Source organism: Myripristis murdjan, chromosome 14 (genome assembly GCF_902150065.1).
Source record: "Myripristis murdjan chromosome 14, fMyrMur1.1, whole genome shotgun sequence".
In the NCBI taxonomy this organism is placed as follows: Eukaryota; Metazoa; Chordata; class Actinopteri; order Holocentriformes; family Holocentridae; genus Myripristis; species Myripristis murdjan.
The window spans coordinates 1,451,617-1,472,850 of record NC_043993.1 but is presented as its reverse complement, the minus strand read 5'-3'; the positions used below and the strand labels follow the sequence as shown (position 1 = coordinate 1,472,850).

General features: G+C 41.2%; 1 protein-coding gene across 1 annotated transcript in view; it reads right to left on the bottom strand.

Moving 5' to 3' along the window:
* st6gal1 (ST6 beta-galactosamide alpha-2,6-sialyltranferase 1) overlaps positions 1–21,234 on the bottom strand; it is a 40,317-nt gene that overhangs the window by 7,293 nt on the left and 11,790 nt on the right. The window contains exons 2-5 of the mRNA XM_030069640.1: positions 16,787–16,993; positions 12,335–12,700; positions 5,800–6,064; positions 4,021–4,118 (exon numbers count right to left, since the gene is read on the bottom strand). Coding sequence (XP_029925500.1) covers positions 4,021–4,118; positions 5,800–6,064; positions 12,335–12,700; positions 16,787–16,993 — 936 coding nt within the window. The remainder of the gene's footprint in view (positions 1–4,020; positions 4,119–5,799; positions 6,065–12,334; positions 12,701–16,786; positions 16,994–21,234) is intronic.

The following is a 21,234-nucleotide window of genomic DNA, read 5'->3' as shown; positions in this document are numbered from 1 at the left end:
AAATGATCCCTCATACATTTTCTGCATTCTAACAATTTCTAGTGAATTAAATGACAGCGAAATTAAACTGTGCCTCATTTTGTTGAGGACCCCCTGGGGGCTCCACTTTCAAAAACCTTTGGCTCATCCTCCCCAAGCTTTTCTATGGATCTTTGAAAACCTGGTGAAAGTCATGGAGAATCACAGCAGCAAAATTGAGTGCTGCAATATCCTTGAAAAAGCCTGAGCCTGACAGTGCTTAGCTCTGACTGTGAAGTGTGCTTGAAATGGCACGATGAGGCGTGGAGTTTGACAACTATCTGTGTGTACAAATCCCTGTGCTACATTTAGTGGAAAACGCTTCAGTCAGAGGATCAGGAGTAGAATCGTGTTTTTTTGTTGTTTTTTTTCATCGAACAACACCTACAAACGACTACAGGGTCTGAGTCACACAGCTCATGTTTCTGCCCACAGCTTGCACACACTGATACACCAGTAGTGACACCTATACAACTGTTTCAAAACAGCTGAGCAGTTACAAAACAATGCTGTGGCTTACGCATACAGAAATGTGCTTTACAAGACAAGATTTATACAGTGCAGTGTACATATGTCAGAAGAGACAGTAATTATTAAAGATTAATTGGACTGAAAGTTGCAGCCATTGCAGTGAATCTGCATGTTTAGTGTAACATCTACAACAACATATGAACTTCATTCAGTTTTTTCCCCAAATCAAGCAGTGGTATATTAGAGCTGCCATATCATTTCTCCTCTCTTTTCTCCAGCCATTGGTTTCGATCCCTTCCACTACAATATTAAAATGAACTTTCACAGACTTCAGAATTCCTTGACATCAGTATTCCATCACCAGCATAAAGTCCTCCTCATTAGTTTTCCTAAAAGCAGCAGCACTGCTGTGTTTTGATGACTTTTTGAAATTGGGGGCAGAGTGAAAAACATGCTCCCTCCTCCATCAGGGAAAGTAGAGCCAAGGGAAATGTTTGCATTCCAAAGCCAATTTATAATTTCTGTGTTTTACTGATGTTAATGACTTTGTTTGCCACTGAAGCAGAACATTTTAAGGCAGCTGTTTCAGCCAAAAATTCATTTTTTAAAATGGATTTTGATTATACACTCAGTGTCCACTTTCTCAGCTCCACCAGTACAATCTAATGCAGCTCAGGTCAACAGCTCTGCCATAAATTCTGCCTTTTAACAAAGTTTATAATGTTCAGTTTTTGTTGACATTGTGCAGAATGTTTCACTTTAATTGTGTGTTTATTACTGAGGTTGTAGTTTGTAGAGGTCTTGAACTGGACTACATTATATTGAGAGGTGTTTCAAATTTTTTGTCCTCCCTATTTATATACATGATGGGGACAGAATATTGGAAACAGCTCTCAATAAAATGCAGTCCAGTCCAACAGCAGCACTAACTATGAGCTCAATGCCAAACATAGAAGTGAATGAACACCTCTGTTACTGTGACAACAAGAAACCCTGCGCATTATAGGCAGAGCAGTTGTATTGGATTGTATTAGATTGTACAGGCAGGGCAGTTAGTAGGAATTCTGGCCCCCCTGAAAGAATATCGGTGTGGGCCCCTCTACCCCATTCACTGACACTTTTTTAACTGTGTGTGGGCCCTAGTGGGCCGTGGGCCCTTAGAATTGTCATCACCTTTCCCCCCTATACGACGGCACTGTGTACAAGTGGGCCTAATAAAGTAGCCTCTGGGAGTATGTTGTGACATCTTGAGTAACTTGGTATCATTGGTAAAATGTGGGTAAATGGACCAAAGGGCGGAGGTGTATATTGAAAAGAGAAGGGGGGGACCAAGCACTGACCCTTGAGGTACCCCTGTGGACAAGCAGGAAGCCAAGCTCAGCAAGTGCAGAGAGGACGATCTGGTGGTTAACTGTGTCAAAGGCAGCCGATAGGTCAAACAGAACTAGGACAAAGGACTGACTGGCAGCTCTAGCTGATTGCAGTGTGTCCACTACAGACACAGGAGTGCAGTCTCAGTAGAGTGTCCACTTTTGAAGTCGGACTGGTGAAGGTCATGTAGGTTTTTCTCAGTGAGAAAATGAGAGATTTGCTTAAAGACTGTGCACTCAAGTGTTTTGGACAGACAGGACAGGCATGAAACCACCCAGTAGTTTTCAACCAGAGATGTGTTGTATGTGTGTTTCTTTAGTAGTGGGGTGATAAAAGCTGTGGGGAACACACCTGTTGTGAGTGAGGAAATGATAAGGTGCATGATTGCAGGGGTAAGTGTGGGTGAAATGTCCTGCAGGACATTGGAGGGTACAGGGGCCAGCAGGCAGGTAGTAGGACAAGAGTCGAGTATAAGTTTCCAGACTTGCTCCTTGGTGACACAGGAAAATGAGAGGAACGAGGGACTGTTAGCTGGCAGCGGCATACTGAGTTGGTCTGGCTCAGAGAACTGATTACTGAAGGATGCAAAGTAGTCTGCAGTGAGAAGAGTTGATAGTGGTGGCAGCGGAGGGTTGAAGAATGGGTTAAAAGCTAAAAATAATTTCCGAGCATCTTTGGTGTTTGGTGCTGATTTTCTCCTGATAATAAGTGGTCTTGGTACAGGCAGGCACTTTTCGTTAAAGTGCTTTTCCACACTACACAATCAAATAATAGCTGTAGCTCCATTTAGCCTCGGTACATGCTGTTAAATTTTAGAGGCAAATACATAGACACTTGTTTGGTTTATGCTATTTCTATTCAAGTGATAAAGTTTTACAGACCAGTGTTTTATGTTCTTTATACATTAGGATATTACTTTGCTGTGGATGCTGACATCAGCAGTAACATGGTGCAGGCAGCTGGCTGACACTGTTCAAAAGTGCAGCTGAAAGAGAATGAAGCCATGTCTGTGACTTATCAGATCCTTGTTTATATCTATATAGTGTAAATCCAAACTGTACATACAGCATTCAGTCTTTGAGTCTCATGAGTGCCTACAAATTAAGCATGGTGGGACTCAAATGTGCAACTCTGCAGCATTGTAGCTTTTTGCATTTCCCACTGAGCCACACAGTCATGAATTATGTTGAAGTTTAAACTGGCCCCTTTGATAATATATGCTCTATATTCTAAATAAGCTTTGATCTTTTTAATAGTTCATCCACTTAAACAGCCTCAATTCAAAAGAAAAAAAAGTTGGATAAAGTACACTCAGCTGTAAGGTTTTCTAAAGGAAAATTGTTTTACCAACATGAGCAAATTATTCCATAACACACCCACCCACACACATACCTATCATATTTTAGTTCATATCTGCAATGAAAACATGAAGTTGAATAATGTATGACATTTAAGTTTTGTTTATTCTTTTGTTTTTTGTGTAAATTAAATCGTTTCTTATCTATAAAAAAAAACTGAATTTTCACTTAAAGTGGTACATTTTTGAGAAAAAACTCAAATTTATGTGAAAAAACTCAGAAATTCTGAGATAAGTCATACATTTATGCGTAAAATATTATAAAGTTGGAAATTTAGAAGAAAAAAGTCAGAAAGATATTTTTTTCTAACACTATGGGACATAGTAAGAAAGAAATCCTGATGATTTTAGCCCAGAATCAGATATTATCATGAGCATCTGGATCTTGAAGAGACATTGCCATGACTAGGGCCTGTTCAAAAGAAAACAAAGTAGAACTGGATGGGGTCATCAACTGCAGGTGAGATACATGGCAAGCAGCAGAAAAGTCAAGCCATGCACTTCCTTGACCAAAAAGTAAAAGAAAAATGAATTTTCAAATTTTTTTCTCATAAATTTGTGAGTTTTATCCTGTGAATTTAATCATGTAACTTTTTTCTCAGAATATTTTTCTCCTTACAGTTGCACTAATATGTAACATCAAGCCGACCTCACCCTCAAAAGTTCTCAAAAGTCCTCAGAACTTTTGGTTTATCAGTCAGATAGAGTGAAATGCTCTAGACACCTGGGACATTATCAACCACTCTCTTATAGCTACCTTTATCAGTCAGTGTGTGTTTCCTGTTGCAGGGCAGCATGGTTACCTGGGAGTTGATGAGGCGGATGCTTGTCTTTGAGCCGACATCCTTCTCATATCCAGCTGTGGGCGCAGCATTGAAGCGCAGCACAGCATCATGAGAGTCTACAATTTAATAAAGACAAGTTAACACTTGTGAAGCTACAGAAACGACTGATGTGACACATGCATCAGTGTCTGCAGGTAACCTGCTAACATAACATGGATAAAATGCTTGTTCAAAAACTGCTACAGAAGCCTTGAATTTATAGAGTAGGTTCTTTCAGTCCAGTAATAAATACGTATTCAAGCCATGCACATCTAACTTATCATGGAAAGCCTTGTTAGTCATAAGCCACAAAGAAACTCAGGCTAGTAGGACAACTTCCTTTCTTCTTCCGGTTTTCATTCTGAAGTGTGTCGTGTCATTACAGCTGCACTGGGCAAGACTTTTTATGTAAAAATACATCAGGCATATCAGACTAACTTGCATATCCATTGTGGCAACCCATTTTGTTGAGGATTTTATTTTGGTCATGCAATGTTTGCATATGGTACATGATTTGTCAGTTGACCTGTTTTTTTCACTGAAATCCAAAATATTTTCACACTGCTGATTTATTCCTGAGAGCAGAGCAGATCCTTATTGTCCTCTTGTTGGCTGCTGGCTGTGGCTGCTGTTATCTGCCTAGCACTAGCACTATTTGAACGTTTAGGGAGCCGTTGTGCTTGGACGGAAATGGTGACACAGCCTTGCCATGGGAACTTCAAAATAAAGGCACATCTCTAAGATGATGATACAGATTGATATTTTCACTTAGTATTAATTATATCAGATCACTGATCATTAGCTCATAGGATCGTTAGACCCCTACGATTTACCCAAATAAAAGATTCTGTAAAGTAACTTTTTTCTCCACAATTTTGACAAATCACTATTACACGCAGAGGGTCCGGGCCAAACAAAATACATCTGGTCTTCCAGACTCATCCCAGGGCAGCGATCTCATTTTTAAACAGAACAACCAATCACCTCAAGCAGATGTGGCTACATCAGTGCCAATAACGTCCTGTGATCATGCACCGTGCACCACTGCCATGCACGCTCACTCCCCCTCCACAGACAAATGTAGCTTATCGTACAGTAGTTAAAGAATGGCAGCAAAGGAAGCTAGCGCTCCACTTCCTGTTCCTCTGTTGCTTCCACATGAGCGTGCATGAGGGTGGGAGGGGCTTGGACGCGGCACTTAGTCTCAGGTGCGTGTCTGAGGTGTTTGAGACAGCAGCATGCATGGTGGCACTGCTGACAAATTTCCCTTGGGGACAGTAAAGTTGACTCATAGTTCAAATTTTCAACAAAATTCCGTCGACTTGATGAAGTTACCTGCACAAACTATAATGTTGCCAGACAGGAAGTAACAAAACAAAACTTAGAAGTGGAAGAGTGAGCTGTCTGTCTAGGGAAAGTTACTGATAATCTCCACCTGGTACTACAGAGTAGACATTTACTGTTTATTGATGTCACATTACATGATTTCTGGGTAATGAAATCCTTCAGTGTTACCCCCCAAAAAATCAAAGTTATTACTGTTGCCAATAGGGGCTGCTAAAGCAACAAGTCGCCTAAAGAAACATAAATCATTGGTTAAAAACCATAATCCGGTTGGGTTTACGTTCATCTTGAGGATCATCAGTAAAATGATAATGCAGGTAGCCATGCTGCAGAGCCTTTTAAAACAATATTACATGCTCATACAAACAGAAACAACCCCCTGACTCCAAATGAACTAACATAGCAATATCTCACCAATCTCCTTGCCAAGTCCAGAGTAGCGCAGCGACCCCGCTGACGACACCACAGCACAGCTCTTGTAAGGCCCAAGGTCGGAGGTCACCGGCTTGGGGGGCAGCTGGGCAGCCCATGGCAGAGACGAGAATGGCTGGAGGTCAGGGGTCAAAGTCGTGACCTCTACCTTGTCCTTCAGCTGACAGAGAAGCTCGGGGCCGCTCAGCTTTGGTCGGCTGGCCACGCCGCCAGGGCCAGAGAACTCGACCCCGTACTTGTTCATTGCCTGACGGAGTAGAAGGACAAGGAACAAACAGAGAGAAGAGATAAAAAGGGAATGAAATTCCCTTTGTTCCCTACAACATATCAGCAGGATGAGAAAATGTCAAAATGTCACGATGTACGGTTTATCACCTGAGGAACACAATACTGAAGATGAAGAAGTGAGAGGAAGAAAGAAATTAAGGGGGATAACTTCATCCTCTGATTAGGGCCCAACCGATTTATCGGCCGGCCGATTATAGCCATTACAGAATAATCGGTAATCGGCCAAAAGTTGGCCGATTGATGTCGATGTTAACATGATGTTTTTCACTAATAAAATGCAGGGAATACGATGTTTTTCTTAGAAATGATGTCCTTGTGTTAAATATCCAGTAGTGGACGCTACGACTCCTTTCACGTCACGCTCCACAGTCCCCCCACAGCAGAGTGAAGTAGTGAGAAGACTGAAGAGCCGACAGCGCATTTACTAAGCAAAGCGGTTTGCCTCAATGTTAAGTTTATAACTAGTTTGGGAAATAAACAATAACTCAGTAAGTTTCCCATTTCCCATGACATGCCTCGTTGTGTCTGTCACGGTTGACTGATAGGTTAGCAAGCTAAAGTTAGGATAACCTAGCTTAAATATTACTTTGCTAAACACTTTAACTGAGTCAGTGACGGCACAATAAATGTAATAGTAACGTTACAGTAACTCAAAGCAATATTACACTCACTCACATGCTACCAGACTAGATAAGACCAGAGCACATTAGGATAACGCGTCGTCGCCGTGCAAAAACCCCTACGGGCTGCAATTATTTACAGCAGCGCACGGACTGTGTTTTTTAACTTATGGAGCTGAGGAGGGAAAAGCATTTCTGGTCGAAGTTATAACTTCATAAGAGGACATCAGAGAGGTACATTTCAAATCATGTTTTACCAGAGACTTTTATGACAGATGATGTTTATCCACCTACCTATTACCTACAGATAATAATTTATTAAATACACTGACCACTTCATTAGACACTGTGCAATGTAATGCACACCAATAACAGACCTACTATGAATTCTACTTTAATAAATGTATTACTTTGTAAATGCTGACACTGTCAGAGAGACTTCTTTATGTTTACTGAGATGATAGTGGGTGCTGCTGTTGGTGTGCAGAGCAGTATATTGAGAGATGTTCAGAGTATTTTGACCCTCTGATGCATGTAAGTGGGGTTGACAAAATATCAGACACCTCAATATGATGCTCCTCACACCAACACCCACTACCATCTCAATAATAACCATAACGAAGAATTATCAGCTTAGTCAACAACATTTTAAAAGTAATGGGTTTAGTCTAATGAGGTGGCCAGGAGGGTACACGCCATATTCATGTGAACACATGACACAGACAAATGCTTAATGTGTTTCAAAATGGCCCACGTAACTAGACAGATTTGTAACATTTTTTTTTAACATATTATGTCCTACTGTTTTTTTTTTGTTTGTTTGTTTGTTTGTTTGTTTTTTACAGATGGTAAAGAAGTTGGACGCAGTTATCGGAATGTCTATTCCCTAATATCGGAATCGGCATCACCCCCAAAAAATCCATATCGGTCAGGCCCTACTTCTGATTATTATTCTCTGAGGTAAAAAAAAAAAAAAAAAAAAAGAGCTTCAGAGAGGAGAGGAAAGGGAGGAGAGAAATCTGAAGAATAAAATGCAGATCTGAGGGAAAGGATGGGAGAGGGAGAGAGAGAAACAGAAAAAGGATGATAGGATAGGATCAGAAAGATTGTGATCTAAGGGAGCTACTGGGGACTTTTATGAATACAACATGAAATTATCTATGAAAACACAGCCGTTCTAATGCCAGAAGGAGAAGAACCTCCACCAGTGATCAACCTCAAAAGCTGCTTGAACTGACATCTGTATGTTATGAGTCAAAAACAGCAAGAAGTGGAAAGACACTGCTAGAAAGTCAAATAGGGAGAATAAAAAATGACTTACCAATACCAATATTCTCTAATTTCTAAATACCATCACAGAGTTAACAAGCAGTAATTTAGTAGAGAACAAACCTTCACAAAAAGCTGCTGCTTCCTTGATGGTTGATGTTTATTTCTTGTGTTTTAACAAAATAACATGAATGCAACTCTGTTTAGCAGCCGGCATGGAGGTCCTAGATGGAACACGATCCATACATGAGCTGGCCAATATTGTGAGCCATTATTGGCTAATCACAGGCATTAAAGAAAGACAGTGCATATTGCAGTAAATATTGTACATATTGTAGTTTTTTTAATCCAACACATTAACTGATACTAATACTGGCCACAACGCTACTGGTCACTTTCTGGTCCTAGAAATCAAAATTTCCCCCCACCACATGAGTGCAGTATAATACTTTGCAGAAATCACAGATCCAGATCACCACCAGTCAGTGAAACTGTGGAAGAAACTGGAGTGTCTTTCATAGCAGAGGAAAGTTTCTCCTGACCTTCAACCCAAATGAGACACCATCTGGTTATCAGAATTATCAGAAGTTCCCTCCCTTTCCCCCCTGTGTTCCCGACAGTGTACTAGGGTCAAAGCCGTGGGAGGAGCGGGAGAAATATTCTGAGAAAAACTATTTACCCCTTTAATTTTCTAAATTAAAGTGGTAATTTGCATCAGGCACTGCCACATGGATATTATATTATAAATCATACATTAGGAGTACAAATCTATTCTATACTGTATATATATTATATTCCATAGATATTTTGGAAATATATTTCATTATACAGTTGTCTATAGTCTATGAAAAGGTTCAAAGGTGAAAGGTGAGTGGATATCCAATAGATGAAAGAGAAAGAGTGAAAGGATGAAAGTGAAAGAGAGAAGGAGAAATAGAGAAGGTGAAGGAGATGACAGAGGAAGAGCAGCTACTGTGTCTGGGATAGGATTAGCATTATGTATGCACAAAGAAAAACTAGGACAGTATATTAGACCCATTGTAAGGAGAGAAAAAAAATGGAGCCAGGAAGGGGGGTAATATTCCAAAAAAAATTCACTAGAAAAAAAAATCATGAGAATAAACTCTGAGAAACTCTGATTTCACCCCCCTTACAGTGGCTCTAACATGCTGTCATAAAAAACTGATCCAGTTCAGACTATATATATATGTAATATGCTGTGTGACTGTGTGTGTGTTGGAACCTAGATGGTCAATTTAACAACATAACTCAACATAAACACCAAGCATGATAGCATAAAATATATAACTAGTAATACTGTACAATGCCTACTATTATTCTTATTATTTTTCTTCTTCTTCTTCTTCTTCTTCTTATTATTATTATTATCATTATTATTATTAATATTATTACAAATATACAATTTTAGAGCATATATTTAGCATAATACAAATACAAAATATTGCAATCTCAAGAGGGTGAGAGGAAAGGAGATTGAGGATGGCACAGAGATGTACAGACAGAGAACAATGTTGAGCGCAGAGACATAAGAGGGAGAGGGAGCAGCTTCTGGAGAAGAGGGAGGGAGACTGGAGAGAGACACCAGAGCAGCAGAGCAACGCTGGAGGAAGCCTGCTGACAAGAGGAGAGGTGAGAGAGCTGATGTCAGTCAAACAGACCCATTTCTGCATGAGCTGGATCCAGCCAAGTTGAAAATTAAACCACTAACAGATGAGGATAAGTGCTGCCTTCTCAGAAATAAGTGGGTCAAACGTAACTATAAATATCCTAAAACAAAGTTCGGTGAAAAGCAATTATGCCTTAACGTAAAGTGGGGGGAGAACTCTCCTGGGCTAACATATAAAGTTTTAGCAGTCTCAACCTACTGTCTTATATGACGGTGTGCTAGGGCCAATGTAGGAAGAAAAAAATTATGGAGTCAGGGGAGGGGTTGTAATATTCCAAGAAAGATTAAAGTCGTAAATTTGTGACTTTATAATCTCAGAATTTTCAACCCCCCAACCCTCAGCTCCATCATTTTTTCCCTCTACAGCAGCCATTTTCAAGAATGAAGAACCTGATTCTGATGTATCACTCCTTGACAGATTGTTTCTGTTACTACCCGCTGACAAGATTTTAAAGACTTTTAGATTGTTACCTAAAACTTGGTACTGGTAACATTATTATTGGTATCTGAATCAGTGATCCAGACATAATTCATGGATTGGATATCAGACTGATGTGACTGATCCGTGGACCAATACACAATAGATGCACACACACACACACACACACAGGGGTGGGACTTAGGCAATTTTAGGGGCAAGGCCATTTGGCCTTTGGTTGCCACTTTTTTTTAGGGCATTAAGGCCACATGCCAGGGCACCAAGGCCATTGAGTAAAATGCGTGGACTTGTAACCTATGCTATGAATAAACATCATGAATTCATACAATTAAAAAAAAAAAAAAAAAATCACACAAAATACAATGCAATTGTACAACTATTATCAACAAAATAAAATTTATAATCAAAATGTGTTCATACTGTGGACATTTCGCTCCCAAAATATGAGTCTTTTGCTAGTATTCTCTCTGTTTCAGCAGAAATACATGAGATCTGACGTCAACTAGTCTTTGTCAGCCAGCCAACTTGGGCTTATCATGTTTTCTAGACATCGTAATTTCCCAAAACTGAATAAATACCACACATAGCAACACAAAACTGCTTTGCTAGTTCAATCATGCTGTAACTAGAATATCCGCTGGAAAGGCATGGAATCGCCGTGGAAAATCCTACAGGTACTGTCCGTGGTGCTGAATCTGCTTCAGCAGGTACTGTCCATGGAAAATCCTACAGATATTGTCCGTGGTGCTGAATCTGCTGAGGCATTTCATTCTCTTCATTATAGAAATTAAAGCTCCATATAATTTACAGAGGATCTTGTTTAGCTCTTCTTTACTTACAGTTGAGAAATCAGTTTGCCCGAGTTTGCCCGGTGTTTTTCAGGTAGTCCAAGATGGCTCAAGACGTTGACCAGGCGGTACCGGCTTCATTTCTTGACCTCTCCAGCTGATCCAGCTCTTCACTCGTCACTCTCGCGTATCTCTCCTTTTTCTGTTCAGCCATTTATTCAAACTTAGGTCGCCAAAGATATCAAAATTAACAACAAAACGGTCTATTATGCAGGCTAACAAAGTTGACAGCGGCTTTTGATGCGGGTTTCAGTGAAACGTTTCTTGTTGCCATGGAAACCAAACAGACTCGGGCAATAAGATATAGGTGGAGTAATATTTTCAGTGATGAGGTATTTTTCATTTGAGCACGGCTAGCTGTGCTGTCATGCTCATTTGAGCACATTCTAAACGTCTGATTGATGTTAAGAATGCTCGGTCGGATCTATGTGTTGTATAATGGTTGCGTGCGCATGCAAAACAAAGCCACCAACATGGGCAGAAATTCAATTCATTTTGGGTCGGGATTTGCTTTTTTTCTGCTCGGGATTTCCTTGCATCCATGATAACCTTGAGAGATTGACTGCTTGGGGCACACCGGCCAAATTGGCCGTGAGGGCTACAATTATTTGGCAATTACCACGGCTATGGCCGTCATGGCCGTGGTATAATTCCCACCCTGACACACGCACACACACACACACACACACACTGCCACCTGTAGTATTTCTGTAATATTTCTGTGGTTTATCTACCACTACTTACTCCACAACAGACTGTTAGCCAGGCTGTAGTTAGTGAACATGGAGCTTTTCTTTTTCTTTGGCAGTGCCTTCCCGGATGCATTGGGCTGAGTACAGTAGAACTTTAGTGGTCATTACTATGAACCAAATCTATTCTCTAGTCATGATAAATCACTTTGCAACTGATTTGTTTAAGTTTTTCAAAATATTAAAAGAGCTGCCATAGCAGCTCTTTTAAAAACACAGTAGAGCAAGTTTTATATGGTTTACTGCAGCCTCACATAATATTTCTTCTACTACTACTACTACTATAAGAAGAAGAAGAAGAAGAAGAAGAAGAAGAAGAAGAAGAAGAAGAAGAACAATAATAATAATAATAACAATGATAATAATGATGATGATGATGATGATGATGAAGAAGAAAAAAGAGGAGACTAGAATCAGCACTTGGTATCAGCCGATACCTAAAGCCCAGGTATTGGACTCAGATCTGAACTGACAACAAAAAAAAATACGCACATATTTAGAGCAGGGAAATCAAAATGTTCTCGGGTCAGCATGACCTGAACATAAACTGAACACAACTGGCAGGCTCATTTTTTGGAATGGCCCTGTCCCTCTCTGACCATGTCGCAAACTCTCACCTGGTAGTTCTGTACCACCTTCCTCAGTCTGCTTCCCAGCATGCTGCTGGACATCTCATCATCCCACACCTCTCCCAGAGTCCCATGAGGCCCAAAGAACTCTGCATCCCCGCCGCCACTCAGCTCACCCCGCCGTCGGCCCCCAAACATGGTTTCCAGGGCCCGCCTGAGGGAGCGCGGCAGCAGCCAGGAAAGAAACCCCGAGGACTCACGCTCTCTGGACCTCCGCCTGGCGAGTGAGTCCCGGGCCTCCTGTGTGTGGTTCAGAGAGGAGAGGACAGGGATTGGACGGTGAGGGTTGCCCGGGACGACACCTGGGAGCTTCTGAGGGTCGACGTACATGGGCTTAGCCCCGCCCCTCAGCACCTGTAGGAGACAGAAGGAAGAGGAGCTTGTAAGAGCCATTTCTGTAATGTGTTGTGCTGTGCCTTTGAACCTCCCACCACTTGGGGGAGCAATGTTGCCAAACTGCCAAAGGCCAAAGGTCTATTTATTCAAGGGGTTGATTGGACAGGTGTTGCTGGTTGGCAGAAGCAAACAGTTTTAGACCGTCCCTGCGTTCCAAATCACATACTTATACTTTTTACTTTTAGTATGTACTGCGGCTGCCCTTACAAAGTATACAGTTTAGTATGAAATATGCATGTGAATGCATACTATTGGGACACACTACATACATCGTCCCTGAAGTCCGGCCCTCTTGCTCACTTCCGCCGCCGTCCGTAGCGCCACATTTGAATGTTGTTGTCAAAATGCTGGTGCTGTTTCATACTGCGCTGTCCTCTGTCATATTTCTGATCTTCTGTCCTCCTGTGGCTTCTGCTGTCACTGAGCGAGTTTTGTGTGATATGTGTGTTTTGTTGTCGTCCGTATGTGGGCGTGGCTTGTACACGCAACTCAGTCAGTGCGATGTAACGTCCACTGTGCAAAGGATTGTGGGTCAGAATGGCCAAAGCAGCATGCTGAAATGCATACTGCGAAATCTGACCGGATGTAGTAGAACATGCTGGCACTCTTGGCATACTGCATCTGACATACTATGTATTGGGACTAGAGTTCTCATCGGGCCTGAAAATTAAGACCCGACCCGACCCGGGCCGGACTGGGCCAGCCCGAGGCCCGACCCGACCCGACTAATTAGCCGAACTTTAGGCCCGACAGCCCGATAAAGCCCGAAAATATAAAAATAAATAAATAAATTTAAAAAAATCGCCAAATTCGCCATTATTTAGCAGAGCCGGTCGGCCGCGGCACCGGGGCACCATCAGTCGGTATCAAGCGGGCCGGCCGCGGCACTGGCCAGCATCAGGCAGCTCACCTGCCAGATCCGGCAGACCTGACGGGTGGGCGCGGTATCGGACGGTGCCGCGGCCGGCCCGCCTGATGCCGACTGATGGTGCCGCGGCATGTGCGGGTCAATATGGTAGTCTAGAAAACTGGAGATTTTTTTTTTTCCCGTGCGCCCCCAGTTGCACTGCCCATAGCAGAAACCGTCCCTGCTGCCGAGTCTGCCAGCACAGCGGGATACTGCTGCAACTCTCTCTCACTTGTTTGCGCTGCGCTCGCACAGCTGGTTGTCTGTCTGTCACTGAAAGTTTAGCCTCCAAATCCAATCCAGTCTCTCACTCTCTCCACCAGTCACATAAAAATGAAACGTCATAATCAATAACACAACACATAATTCTATTTTTGTATTTAAAAAAAAAAAAAAAAAAAATCCCCCACAGAACCCGAAGCCCGACCCGACCCGCCCAATTCACGTAAATTTTAGGCCCGACCCGACCCGAAAATGTCGGGTCGGGTCGGGTCGGGTCGGGTTCGGGCAGAATATGAGAACTCTAATTGGGACATACTAAATCTTTTTTTCCCCCTACTAAATAGTATGGTAGTATGAGTATTGGAACGCAGGGAGTGATCGTGACTGTGACCGTGACCGTGGCATCATCGTTTTGTTATTTTGTCTATGAGTCAATATCAATATAGGGTACCATTTGGTGTCCCGGGCAGAAATCACTCACTTTTCATGAAAAATTTGCAAAATAACAAAACTCTGAGGGTTTATTATAAATGGCCAAACATTTAAACACACATTGGTACAGAGATACATCTTTAAAAGGGTGTTTTTCATATTTAAAAAAATGTTCTATGATTAGATGCATGTGATTTTGCCATGTCCCAAACTCCTCTCTACTAACTTCACTGAGTGTAATGTAGATAAATGATAAACAATGTACAAACCTTTTACATGCTCTTGTTGCTCTCATCAAGTACTTGAATAAAATGAGTCAATTGGATCATTTATGGTCTAATGTAATAATAATAATAAATGTTTTGCATGTGTCCCTGGATTTGCTGTCCACCCCGTCATTAGGTGGTTACTGCCACTAAAAGAAACCCCCTGCTGTAATCAGTGACATCACTACCACTGCTTTGTCTTTTACAAATGGAGTGAAGAATAGCTCCTGCAGAGAGAGTACATATCAACATTTATATTTTGACATTTTCATCATTTTATGATTGAACTTGAATGTGTTCAATCTTAATGTGTCCACCCTGTCATTGCTAAAAATGAATCTATATAAATGCTTTTCAGAAATTCAAAATATGTTTGTTAAAGTATACACAGTCACCTTCCTAACTGATACATGTTGCTAGCTAATGGCCCACCATGAGCTCATTAAATGCAAACTTCAGCCAGAAACGTCCTCCCTGTCATTGTCCACCCCGTCATCAAGTCTAGTTTTATAACAGTTTTATAAGTTTTTCAGTGTTCCAGAAGTCAAGTGGAGGACAAAACATATGCAGAGAAAGAAACCATTTGAAAGGATACCTATGCTTATACTTTTTGTGGCAGGCCTACATTTAGGGACCAAGGGTTTTTGTTTTGTTTATATCAATCTTGTTTTTTCATCTAGTTGAAGGTTTTATTTGTTTATTTTTGCTGTTGTTGAGTGTCATTTCCAGATGTAGCCTACCTGTGCACAATTCAAAATACAGTAGGTGAAAAAAGTCATGTTTTGACAAAAAACATTTGTTGACAAAACCATAACATTGTTTCCTTTAAATATATATGAGGCACTTCACTATTGTCCACCCTGTCATACCAAGGTCCACCCCGTCATGTCATTGTCCACCCCGTCGTGTTCATGTTTTATGTGAATAAATAATTATTTTCACAAGTTATCAAAACCTTTTGTGTGATTTTGCTCTGAGGAGATTAGGGCCAAACAGTATCATTTCAAAGTTTGACCAGATACCTTTATTTATAGAGTTTATTCAGAAAATAAAGTACAACTTTCACAGATTTTACATATACAAACATATTTTTCCATAATTTCTGTATTTTTGAGAGATGTTTTCCAGAAACTAAAATATATTCCTGAACGAGGGACCAAATACCTTTCCGAAAATGTACATTTTGTAATCAATATATGATTAGAACATATTTACTCTATTTAGAAATTGTCCCATGACAGGGTGGACACATTTTGCAATTTGCTTGTACTTTCTATGCTTGCACTCAATTTATAAAAGGTGCAGGAGCTTGACCAACATGCATTTCTAACAGCTTAAGGTCTACTTTATACAATGAATATGGAGTTCAGTGGAAAATCTCATCTTTTTTTGTGTGACATTGGGAAGTCTCAATGGCACTCTATACTGATATTGACTCCTATATTGGTAAATAGGCGATCTGGTGAAAGTGTATGTTTGGCCCGGTTTTTTATTTTTTATTTGGAAACCATTGAACTAACACACTGCACTGTAAATCATCGCTGTTGTTATTGAACTGAAATCAGTGGGCTGGTCATTTCCGTCATTTGGTAACGCGTCAAAACAATCCATCAGCAACGGTAGTGACCTATTTTGATAGGCAAAGGGGTCACTACAGAGCTCATGAAGTCTGAGGCTGTGTGTGTGTATGCGTGTGTGTGTGTGTTTGTTTGCATGAGCGTGTACTGTAGGTGGTTTATGTTGACAGACCACACTCACATAATGTTTTACAATATGTTTGATTTTACAGATTACAGTGTATATTCGGTATATTGAAAATCACTGACCTGTAAATAAATCCATGTGTGTAGCCAATATGTTCATCTGTATTTTTCCAGTTATGCAGTCTAATGTAAATATTACTCCACAATTGCTTACATATTTTTCTGCTTTTTCTGTGTTTTAATTGCTTTATTCTGTTTGTGAGCTAACAGTCTCATTTTTGTTTTTCCTGCTAAAATGCATTTGTCTGGATTTCTTCCCATCTTAACATTACAATTATTATTATTATTTTTGCATATTATATTTGTGATATAAATTCTAATATATTGTAACATCACTGTAAGGACAAATTCAACTATGATGACTTCTTGGAATCAGCATCTAGTCATACTGTATTACGATGTTTAGCTAATGTTAAGCTTGCTACAGAATAGCCCCAGTGGTAAGGTGACAGACCTTGATGACAGAGTGTGCACGAGGCTGGGCCCGGGTGCGTGCCCGGACACCGAAGATGGCATCGGTGACGGGCACGCTGTTCTCAGCACAGAGGGCGTATAGCAGAGCCATGGAGACGCAGAAGAAGGCCATGCAGAGCGCGCCACGGCGAGCCCGTCGCCTCAGACGCCACAGCAGGCTGACCCTGTCCATCGCTGCCCCGGGGATCTGATTGGACACACACACGCACACAAACAGACACACACACACACAAACACGTGCAACTGTCAGTTCAACTGGTGCAGGAGTTTCCATCAGTTGCACTGAAGCAAATAAATTAACTTCCTGAAAGTCAAAAATAAGAACAAATCCCTTGAGCATGGCTGATCTGGCCCCCAAGATGTTTTGGAGAGGAAAAAAACATGCAAACACATTATTAAATCAATGATATAAATCAATGATATGATTAATGATAAATTATGATAGATCAAGTAGAATCAGCTGGAAGAAAAGGAGAAAGCAGCAGGCTAGTTCCTGCGTTCTGTTACTTCAGCAAACCTGCTGTCAAAAAAGCAAATGGTTGACAATGTAGAATTTTTCCAGAAAGATGGAGAGAGCAATTCATTTCTTCTGAAAGGTAAATGACAAACCTGTCTGCTGTATATTTGCCACATTTCTCTCCTCTGCTTTATGTAATTCTGCCTCATAAACAATAAAATAAAACAATAATAAATACAGAAATGTTTTGACTGAATGCCAACAAGAGGAGAGGAGAGGGGAGGAGAATAGAGGAGAGTAGAGGAGTGGACAGAAGAGGAGAGAAGAGGGGAGGAGACTAGAAGAGGAGAGGAGAGGAGAGGAGAGGAGAAGAGAGATGAACAAAGTACAGTAAAAAGAAAAAGAATGTGGGGAGAGAAAAGATGAGAGGAGACGAGGTGGATGGTAGTAAAAGAGTTGAGTTCATCCCCTGACATTATGCAAGTGATCAACATTCAGCAGCACACACATGCACGCGCACACACACACACACACAAACACACACAACAACAACAACAACAACAACAACCAAACTGTGGACTGAAACCAACACCATGGAAACACAAGGTCAAATCAACAACTACTATATTGATTTTAACTCTGCTAAATCTTGTGCCACACTCCAGCCTCCGCACAGCACAAGCATCAAATCCTCATGAGCTAATGGAGGGAGTGAGAGGAAACGAGGAAGAAAAGACTGAAAAGAATGAAGGGATGAGGAAGTGAATGAGTGAGGAAGAAGAATGGTGAGGAAGCATGCTTTGACTGCCCCGGGCCAAATGGCAGATCAAATGGCAGGGAAAGAGCAGGGAGGAGGCTGATATTTCTAAGGACCCGAAAAAAAGGAAAAGGGATGGAAGGAGAGTGGAGGATGGTTTGATTTTAACCGAGCAGAGAGAGCGAGAGAGAGAGAGAGAGAGATGGAGCTTGAGGGAGAGAGAGATGGGGGAAGGGATCAACAGAGACCCATGCTGTCCATTACATGGGAGCAGAAACGAAGGAGGCGTCAGCACTTCTGACAACACACTTCCTATGTAAGTGCGTTGTATGAGTGATTTAAAAGACCATAGTGGCTTAGTGAGCCTGCATGCCATCCTAATGGAGGCGTTTCAGAGGGGAAGGAGAGCTGCACTGGCTCTTTACTGTAGAGGAAGGAGCTCTTTGGGTATTCTCAGCTGAGTCACAATAGGCCAGTGCATGGGTAAACATACAGATGATCAAGTCCAAACATAGTAATTTCCAGCAAAGGCAATCAATACATTCACTTCACTTGACAAAAATAGACTACAGCAATGCACCAACGTGCTGCAGTGACATCTGGCCTAATACCTAATGGCTACGTCCAGACCTTGATGAATATTTACTAAGACTTGAATGCATCAAAATGCATATTCACCAAGACTTTGAATGCATCAGAATGCATATTTGTCAAGACTTTGAATGCATTAGAGTGCATATTTATCAAGACTTTGAATGCATCAGAATGCATATTTATCAAGACTTTGAATGCATCAGAATGCATATTTATCAACACTTTGAATGCACCCCAGTGTATGTTTATCAAAACTCTGAATGCATCAGAATGCATATTCATCAAGATTTTCAGAATGCATATTTTAATACATAACAATGCATATTTAACCAATACACTGAATGCATCACAGTGCATATTTACCAAGACTTTGAAAGCATCATTGTATACTTACCAAGACTTTGAATGCATCAGAGTGAATATTTACCAAGACTTTGAATGCATCATGCTATTCCAACATTTAGAACTGATTTGACACCACTTAATCTCTTTGAAATGTTACAGATCAAACCTTCCTGGAATATTTTCAACTTGAAAGCCATTTACTCTCACAATCCCGTTCAGCCTCTCTGTGGAGAATAACAGGAAACAGGAAGTATCCTTCCTACTGACTGCTCTAATCCTACAGACGCAGAACAGTTCATTTTATCAACAACAGTGTCTCCAGTGTCCCTGCAAATACTGTGGCAATTGCAAAATGGCTTAATCATAAAAAGTATTTTTTGCAGAGATAAAACTGCATTTTGCGGCTGATCTCGTGCGTCCCAGAGTCCTCGGGGCAGTCACCTCTGGTATTTAGCCCCAACTGTGGAAGTCAAGCTTATTTGTGTAGCGCTTCAGCACAAAAGCATGTCTCAAGGGACTTTTGAGAAAGGAGCTGAACTCTGGTTCACAGCAAACTAAAGGTCTGAAGGCTGGGGACCAGACTGTGCCGATACCAGTAAAAACTACAAATGAATTCTACGGCAATGGAAAATATAGTTTTAAGTTTGTCTCCTTTTTAAACAGGCATCCTGATGAAGGCTCTTGGAGCTGGAACGCGTTGGTCAGATGCCAAGGTTTTTAAATCGTACTTAGCCATGTTATAATAAAGGCTTTTATCATTTTTTTCCCCAATTGGAACAGTGTGCCTTTGATGTTTTATTTTGTCGGTCATATTCTACCCAGGATGTTGTCCAGCATGTAACAGTGCTTTGCCAACAGTGAGTGAGGTAATTCATTGTCATAAATGACTCCGTACTCAGTGACAGAAGCCCTGCAGTGTCCAGTGATAATCTGGCCAGCTGAACAGAGTTAATCCTCAGCAGTCAGTGCTGTGGTTTCTGTGTCTCTAAGCGGTCTGGTTCCGACCCACACTTGAAGTGTGTCACTCAAGGTAACTATAAGACCAGAAATTGCCGCTGTATTGTCTGTTTCCATCCAGGGAGGGCATGCCAGAGGAAGAGTTTGTGCAAGTCCAAGGATTTAAAGGATTTTAGACCAATGTGTAATCCATTTTCCTGGTACAGAGGGCAACAGGCCCTCAATCTGCTTCTGATATCTTCAAATATAATCCCCCCCAGCATCAGCTCTTGTGGCATCATTTCTGTGGTTCAGTGGTTTCCTTCTGCTCCATCTCGTTTCAACTCTGTCTGCCTCTGAGCTTCCTTTCCCTGCAGAAATGGTGACTGTTATCGAACAGAAAAACATTGCTACTGAGTTTGTTTTTGTTTTTTGTTGTTTTTTTTCTTTCCTTCCTTTTTTTAATAATACAAAGCGCTAAAATGCACACTGTGTTATGTGCTGGCCCCTGATTCAAAGCTGTTTTTTCATTGCAAGAATAGAGGTGACCTGGGGTCAGCTGCAGGGAGCGGACGTTGTTTTGATGTGGCCAGCCGAGTCTGCGTGCAGTGTACACATACAGTACACACACATGCACACACACCCACACCCACTCTCTCTCTCTCTCTCTCTCTCTCTCTCTCTCACATACACACACACACACACACACACACACACCATACCCACACCTAGTCTCTCTCCACTCTCTCTCTCTCTCACACACACACACACACACACAGAGAGAGAGAGAGAGTTCAGCTGTGAACAAAAGCAACCATTGCGCTATTAGTTGCTATTGGAGTCTGTCACCACTGATGGTCTCCCTTCATAAATGACTACAGACACACATTCACACAATGACACATTTAATTCAACACTAAGGCAATCCAGTGTAGAATTATATGATAATTATAGTAGAATTATCATTATTATAGTGGTAGAATTATATTTTATATGAAATTTTTTATATGCAACATTTGATTGGACACACTTTGAAAAGTCACTGGCTAATGGGGTCAAAGTTGAAATATATTGAACTTTGAGCACAGTGCAAAAATTAGACATGTAGTGATGAGAATCAAAAGTTGGGAGTTAAGGGGGTGAATGCATGAGGGCAAACACATAGTACAAATGTGTGTGTGTGTGTGTGTGTGTGTGTGTGTGTGTGTGTTTGGTGTGTGTGTGCACTGTATGTGTAACTGAGTGGAGAAAGAGCTACATAGGGGAAGAGTTAGCTATATAAACCTATAGACATTGTTAAATGGAGCAGAAGCAGGCCAGAATTGATTGAATACATCAG